The sequence below is a fragment of the Oryza brachyantha genome, chromosome 1 (assembly GCF_000231095.2).
Source record: "Oryza brachyantha chromosome 1, ObraRS2, whole genome shotgun sequence".
Classification (NCBI taxonomy): domain Eukaryota; kingdom Viridiplantae; phylum Streptophyta; class Magnoliopsida; order Poales; family Poaceae; genus Oryza; species Oryza brachyantha.
The window spans coordinates 22,293,413-22,301,364 of record NC_023163.2 but is presented as its reverse complement, the minus strand read 5'-3'; the positions used below and the strand labels follow the sequence as shown (position 1 = coordinate 22,301,364).

Below are 7,952 nucleotides of genomic sequence, written 5' to 3'. Positions count from 1 at the left end.
CTCTACTCTATATATAAGCGGTACGCTAAGGTAGTAAGGTACGAATGCTTCTTTGTTTAAAAACTTTCCTGCAATGTACCAACCATTTAATTGCAATAACAACACTCATGTTGCAAGTCCCCAGCGCTGTCCAGTTTGGCAGGATCCCGATCGAGCTCCCCATTCGCACGTATTATAACTCGATGAGCTAGCTAGCTTATCGATCGAGTTACAATTTCCACCACTAGCTAGTCCACCAACGCACTACGCAGCCAAGCGTGCTTGACTGACCCGCCAGCAACTTGCATTCCCGGCCAGCCATGCAGCCGCCGCCGGCAGCTGCATGCTGGACGCACTACTACAGCTAGCTACTACGTACTACTACCCTTAACGCGAGGGGTCACGATCTGGTCAGGCCTAACCAAGCGACCATACATGCATACGCTAGGTCGTCGTCGTATCTTCTACGGGTCACGCTCGCTTGGAAAACATGGCTGCCCAGGCGGCCTGGACGGATATGATGCACAAGGGCAGATGAGCTACAACGGCCGAACTAGTCCGTCCCGTTGTCCGGCTTGTGGAATTCCGGTGCGTATGCGCTGACCGTTGACGACCCCACACTCCCACGGGTTCGTTTAATTACCGAGCGGCATCAACGTCGCTACAATACCACATGCTTGCTTGCTGCGACTTGTTGCTCATACGTGCTCGGCGGGCATATGCACGGTTGCGCACGCCGCGTGGTCAATAGCACTAATGCAAGAACATAAGATAGGCACTAATCCGCAAACAGCATTTTGCAGGCGGTCAAAAACATATTTTTATAGTCCGGACCGGCGACCGAAGGCAATAGAGCGTCTGCGTAGATAAAGCATCTTCAAATGCGGCTGGGCAGCTGTCTGCGTAAATACATTTTTACACGCGGTGGACCGCGTCTTCCGTCTACAAATATGCATTTTACAGGTGGCCCATATTGTCCACCACTTATAATAATAATTTTTCGTGACAAAATAATTCAAAAAATCCTAAAATTTCAATAAAAAATCGCATGATTGCTACATCCTAACGCCTTTGCCACCTCCACTGAATCCAGCCTCTTGGCGGTCGGTGTGGCCACATCCAACTTCAATTGTCATCCCTATTTGCGCTAGACCCCGGGTGGTTTGCCATCGTCGTAGTCGTTGCCACCTCTACGGGATTTGGCCTCTCTATGGTCTCGCATCCGGATCCGGCCACCATCATTGTTGCTACCTCTGTGGCACCCCGCGCCCATCGTCGTTGTCGTCACTATCACCGGATCCGGCCTCCTGAGATTGCCATTATTAGATCCAACCTCCCTAGGGTAAGGGGCGTAGGCAGGGATAGTCCAGGTGGACCTATGACTACCCCCATTCAACCCAGTATAAGGGGTACCTATATTTCAGCCCAAATTCCCAATAGCCCATTAGGGCATTCGCAACATTCCTAGATAGTTGCTAGCTAGAAGATGTACACGTCATGAGCAAAATAGCTAGCAGTCCAAAGAGCCAGCTATATTGCTAGCTATTTGCATTTTTAATAGTTCCCTACACATAAAGAAAAAATAGATACACTGTGCATCATCTTTGTGGCTTACTATGTGGAGGCTTAGTGACCAACTAAAGATAACCAACTGGTTGCATAGATCTTGACTTAAGATAATTCATTACATGACCCACTAAAGATAAGCAACAGGTACAACTAAAGGTTTTTAACATAAAAATAAAATAAAATGTCTCACACGTTACTACAAAATGTGTAAATTGATAACCATACTCATGCCATACATATTTTTTTCATACCACAAAAGCAAATTGAACAGTGCACCGTTGAGGTGTAGTCACCAAAAGCCAAAAGTCATCTCTAACCCAACAACCTCCTTCATAACCTGCTAGAATCCCAATCAACCTCATATCAACGATTCTGAAAAAAGAAAACATAAAGTAAGTCAGCTTACTCAATATAAATAACTGTGCTAATGAGGAATGAATGGTTGTCCAGTTTGTAGAAAGTTCATAAAACCACCAGGTGGATAGTAATCCATACCACTGGAAAATCAAGCAAGCCATATCGTTACATCTATTGAAACTAACATATCAAGTGAACTAACTGTTTCTGAACATAATAAAATAACAACTAGTGCAACAAGAGAATTACATATAAAAAAACTTACCAATTTGTGGATGTGGCTGCTGAAGATGTGGCTTGTGGCAAAGGTCCAGGCCACCATGTTACAGAAAGTCATGCCATTCGGCCCTTAGTTTAGAGAAATTATCCAGTTTTTAATGATGTGGTCATACATATGCACATGAATATCTAATAGATGATAAATTTAAAGATTAATTGATAATGGTACTTGTTATTAGTAGATAGCAGTCAGTAGCACCTTAATATAATCTATTAATCGAACAAACACCAATTAATTAAACAAGGCAGACAACTAGCAAGGGATGCCGGCGGCGGGCGGCTAGCACCAAGCAAGCAACAGCACGCAGCAGCAAGGCATGCAACAGCATGCAGCAGCAAGGCAGACATGCAGCAAGTAGCGTCGGCGGCCGACAGCTATCACCAGCTAGCAAAATCAATTACCTGCTTGACCTCTGTTACTAGGAATAATAGAACCACCACCAAGAAATGTAGGAACCGGAGTAGGGACTTGATTCCCAGCAGCACGAGCGGATCCAGTATGATACGAAGGAGTAGATTCAGTCTGATGTAGTGGCGGAGCCATCTCTCACTTGCTCCGGCGGCTCATCACCACAAGCAACAAATGGATTTTAGATCTTTGAATCACGTCCCTTGTAACGAATCATACAGATTTGAATAGAGCAGAGAAAGAGAGATGGGAAGAGGATGGATGGGAAGAGGAACCGACCTTTGGTTTTGCAGGCTCTGGAACTAAATCGGAAGGGTGGGAGCAGCTGGATTGGGATGGATTGTTGCGCACGGTGGACGCGGGAGAAAGGGGAGGATTCGCGCGCAACGGACGGGGGAAAAGAAGGATTCACGCGCACAACAGATCTGTATGCGGAAAGAAGTCCGACCGAAATCGCTAGTAGAAGGCGAGGAGGCCGACAATTTAGCTCATCGTTCCGTGTGCGAGATAAGCGACGAGGGAATCGCTGGCTCGATTTTTTGTGCGCATTCTCTTTTCTCCGTATAGGATACATGCTGACGTGTACAAACAAATAGCTAGCTGACTCAGTGTTAGCTGCGGACGCCCTTAGAAAGACTAGGGTTTGCTGTTGCTGGCTGGAGATCGACGCATGGAGTAAGGCACTGAGGCAGTGAGGCCATGAGGGCGCTGGCCGCTGGGCGCACGTGCGCCGCCCCGCGACGGCAACCCGACCGGCGACCGGCAACGCCGCCCCCCTGGCCCCCGCTCCCCATCGTCGGCCACCGTCCGCCTGCCTCCCCGTCGACCGTTGCGTCGTCGCCCGCTCGGCAGCTCGAGCCCGCGCGTTGGCGGCGCCGCGCCGCCGCCCCCTTTGGCCTTTGTCTCCCGCCCGCGGCCGGCGGCTCCGCCGCCCGGCCCGCCCAACCACGCCCCGCATCCGATGACCAAGCGGCACGCTGCTGCCCCTGCCGGCATACCGCCGCACAGTGCACGCCATCGTGGGGTCGCTCGGCGGCCCAGGCGCCCAGCCCCCTTGCTTGCTGGCTTGTTGCCTTCCTTTTCCCTAATGTTGTGCTGTGAGTGTGAATTCTGTCTGTATGTGTCTCTCTCTCTCTGTTACTTTGTTAGTCACTTAGTTATGGTTGCTAAAAGCTTATAATGTTATTAGAAATTTAGAAATTAGATTGAAAAATATTTACTCATTATTTACTTGTTGAAACAAACAAGCATGTTCTTTACGATTTGGTGTATTCTCTTCTTAAATTAGGATTGATCTTACCTGTGGCAACATCAAGTGTTGAGAGGGTGTTTTCTGCATTGAGCCTAGTGAAAACTATGTCGAGAAACAATATATGTAATGATTTATTGAATTATTGCTTAGTCACGTATATTGAGTAAGACATCTTCTCCAATATTAGTGAGAAAAAGATAATTGACTCTTTTATGTCTAAGGCCAAGCGTAGACCGAAGTCTAAATAGTTACAATGTAATCCCTTCGTTTAAGACCGTAAGGGCCATTTAAATCATAGGAATGAAAAAATAGAGAAATTTAAAAAATATAGGATTCTGACAGGAATATAAGCGTAAAACAGAGAATTACAAAACATAGGAAAAATGTAGGAATAACTGTTTGATTAGACCATAGGAAAAACAGAGGAATTTGAGGAGAGATAAAGACTCGAAGGATTTTTTTCCATAAGGTTCTACCTCTTGTTAAATTTCCTCCAAAACTTGTATGGGAAGAGACATTCTATAGGAATTTTATAGGATTCATTCCTTTGATTCAAAGAGCTTTGTTAGAAAAATTCATATAGTAATGAAATCCTCTAATATTCCTGTGAATTTTCTTTCAACCAAAGAAGGCCTAAGGCTTTCAGGCTCGACTAGATTCATACTTATGGTAATAAATATAGATATATATGTATATATAAATTTATCGGTACATGAATCCAGACAAGACTAGAAAATATTACAATATGAAACGAATGTTATCAAACACAGGGTGTTTTAGTTTAGTTCTAAATGTAACTTCGCTAAATTTGATGAAGTATTGATGCATTTTTCTCTATAAAATTGATTACATACATTCAAACATGGAGTATACAAAATGACAACATGGAATAGACGGGTTGCTCCATACTCTAACTCATGTGTGTGCTTTTTCTGAACCAGAGTGAGGTTGATTTATCAACTCTATTTTCATGGCCAATGCACGGCAAGTCCGAACTACCCTTCGGGTTTCGAGCAGCGGACCCGGACGAGGCCAGGCGACCCGGAGAGCGGCTCAAGCGCGGCAAGCTTAACCATCGCACGCGAGAAGTCCTCGCGGAACATCTCCTCGCCGTGCGCCCCGGACGCGTACACGCGCACCCACCGCACGGTGCTCCCCGCCGTGAGCTGCTGGTCCGACCGCAGGATGCCCCGTCCCCCGAGAAGCTTCGCGTAGTAGTGCGCGCCGAAACCCACCTCTCGCCCCTGCCTGTAGTACCCCATCTCCATCGGCGCCGCGCCGTCGCCGTCGCCGCCGCACACCGCGCGCATCTCTTCGACCATGTCGGCGTCGATGGAGTCATCAGGCTCGCCTGTCCCGGCGAAGCTGTAGATCCTGTCCTTGAAGAATCTGCACTGCACCTTCCCGATGCTGTGTGCTCCTGCTACAGCGCCAACAAGAATCAGATGCACGCATGGACACGATACCTTCACAACATAGAGAGCAATGGTCTGACAGAGACGGATAACGGACGGACCTAAGAGCGCGACGGTCTCGCGCTCGGTGAACCCGCGGCGGGCGAACGCGTCGAGCGTCACGGCGTAGGTGGCGTTCGGCGACGGGATGCGCGCGCCTACCTCGTCGTAGAAGCCCCTTGCGCTGTCGAGGCGTCCGGTGAGCACGGGATAGCTGGGACCGCCCACCAGGACGAGGCTGTCCCGCGCGGCGAGGGCCAGGATGTCGGCGCAGGAGACGGTCTTCGGGCACGCCGCCTCCAGCCTCGCCTTGACCTTCTCGACGGCGCCGAAGCCTCTCAGCGATTGGTTCGGGGCGGCGTCCCTCTCCGACTTCTCTCCGTTGATGCGGTCCAGGAGCACCGAGGCGTCGCACCCCTGCACGCACGCACGCGCGTCACGAAAAAAAAGGAAGCTCCTTGGCGTCGTGTCAAGCGTGCGCGTGTAGGAAGGACACCGTGACTCCCATGAGACGACGGCATGGGACGAGGAGTTCGGTTCGGACGTACGTGGATGAAGCAATCGTGGAAGAAGAGCCGGACGAACGCGGCGGCGGCGTTGGGGTCCGCGAGGTAGAGCTCCCGCACGGTGGAGGCCACGATCGCCTCGGCGTCGGGGCACGTCTCGTCGTAGAACCCGAACACCAGCCCGCGCGGTTGCATCTGCGGAGTGAAGGAGAAGGAAGACGAGCCGTCGCCGCCTCCTCCGTCGTCCTCGTCGTCGTCGAGCAGGAGCGCGTAAGAGGAGAGTCCGGCCCCCGTACAGACGTTGGCGGTGCACAGGATCAACGAGACGGCCGCAAAACGCAAGCCACTCGCCGAATCATGTCTTACCATCGCTAGCTTCCGATCCGTTCCTGTTTCCGACGTTGGTGTCTGGGACCGAGGATTTAGGAGGCGATCAGGTGAAGCCGTCAGTGCGACGATTCTTTTAAAATGGGCGGGAAACCATTAAACCAAGACATGAAAAACGTCCGCGCGTTGCCTCCGTTTGCACAATTTCGTAACGTACGTTGGCTTGTGGCTTTGTTGCACAGTGCTGAACGTACAGGAACCTGATGCAAGGTAAATAAAGCATGTACCATCGTGTTGGTATGTTGTTCTAGACTCTGTCAAAAGGTCAAAATAGAGATCGTTAATGCAAAAACAATATGGTCCAATGCTCTGCTTATTCTGTTTTGCGTGTACTAGCTGTGCTGTCAGCAAAAACAATATGGTCCAATGCTCTGCTTAGTCTGTTTTGTGAATGCAACTTTGCATAGCAGGCTAGCAGCTAACTAGCAGGGCCATGAAGATACAAAAAAATGGGATATTTCACCGATTCGCAGATCGGGTAGGCGCGCAGAATGAAGATGGAGGAGGTTAACAAAAAAAAAACGTAGTTCTTGTGAAAAAGAATCGAAAAATATTTTGTTATACTGCAAGAATTATAAACCATAACTTATAGTTACCACTTCCATGACACCATGGAACTACCCACCTGTGCTCATTGTATACGGAGTGAGAACGCATAAACAAAAGGTAATGGAGCAGTGTCAAGAAATGTGAATGTGACTAACTAGGTATGCCGTATGCATGTAGTAAATTGACGCCATGAAGATGAAGGCAAAATTTTCATGCATACATAATTTGATCCTATTCCAAACGGAGCATTGGGTTTGAATTATAATCCAAAACAAGTTTAAATTTTAAACTTTAATTTTAAAAATATATCTTTACTTCTCTTCTTACCAATCACAAAAAAAAGGCCGGGCAATGAAAGCGACAAAAGAAAATCTCTAAAATTAATCCTAAATTCAAAATCAGACAAGCAAACACCAAGTTCTCCAAAGTAAAAAGAGGTGATACACTCGTAATAGTTATACATCGATTTTGGGATAAAATTTTATAGTACAACAGTAGGTTGCACATTGGATTTTTTTTGGTGATTTTGAATACTCAATCCTCCTAAAATAATTTTACCAATTTAAACTAAAAGGATAAAATTATTTTGAGATGGATGCAGTATATAATTTGGGGCTTTTGCAAATTTGACATTAATTTTTTTAAAATTGCAAAGATGTCACTAGAATAACAGTTCTAGAAACATTTTTACAATTTTTTAGTGACAGTTTTACAATAATGTTTTAAACTAGTGATAAATTTGTAATTATCCCCTATAACTTTAGTGCATTTTGGTGGTATAGCATACGGTTCCCGATAGGCAGTATAGTACACTGTCAACTTCTGCCATGATCCCTCTCTGATCCTAGCGGCGAGCGCAATACGTACTGTAGTTTCCTGACTGGCTGTGACCCTTTCGAGACAAGGACACGCCAAATTGTGGGAGATTTAACTTTTTGCCATTTTTAAAAATAGCACCTTACATATTTGCCACCTGCTGTCTATGACACGTGGGTCCTCATGTATCTATGACATGTGGGTCCAGTGGTAAATATGTTAATGTCATTTCTAAGAGTGGCAAAAAGTTAATTATTCCCCAAATTGCGAGTGGAACAGCTGCTGGCAGCGGACCAAACGAACGGGCGACACACCCGGAAATCTGGAATCTACAGTAGTAGATGACTACGACCACCTCCGGTCGTGAGATAGCCACCCCAGCCGATCACCGGGCG

The 7,952-nt window shown here is 47.4% G+C and overlaps 1 protein-coding gene across 1 annotated transcript; it reads right to left on the bottom strand.

The window, feature by feature from the left end:
• Positions 1-4,638: 4,638 nt before the first annotated feature.
• Positions 4,639-6,247, bottom strand: LOC102715082 (putative Peroxidase 48). Its single transcript, XM_015840942.1, has 3 exons — positions 5,848-6,247; positions 5,362-5,716; positions 4,639-5,265 (listed from the first exon to the last, which is right to left on the bottom strand). The coding sequence occupies exons 1-3, from the start codon at positions 6,172-6,174 to the stop codon at positions 4,841-4,843; spliced, it is 1,107 nt and encodes a 368-aa protein (XP_015696428.1). The 5' UTR covers positions 6,175-6,247; the 3' UTR covers positions 4,639-4,840.
• Between the last annotated feature and the right edge of the window lie 1,705 nt (positions 6,248-7,952).

Coding starts and splice junctions, on each gene's coding strand:
- LOC102715082 (XM_015840942.1), bottom strand. CDS start 6,174: ATGGTAAGACATGATTCGGCGAGTGGCTTGCGTTTTGCGGCCGTCTCG. Junction 5,717..5,847: donor TCCACGATTGCTTCATCCAC/GTACGTCCGAAC, acceptor GCGTGCGTGCAG/GGGTGCGACGCCTCGGTGCT. Junction 5,266..5,361: donor CGAGACCGTCGCGCTCTTAG/GTCCGTCCGTTA, acceptor GCGCTGTAGCAG/GAGCACACAGCATCGGGAAG.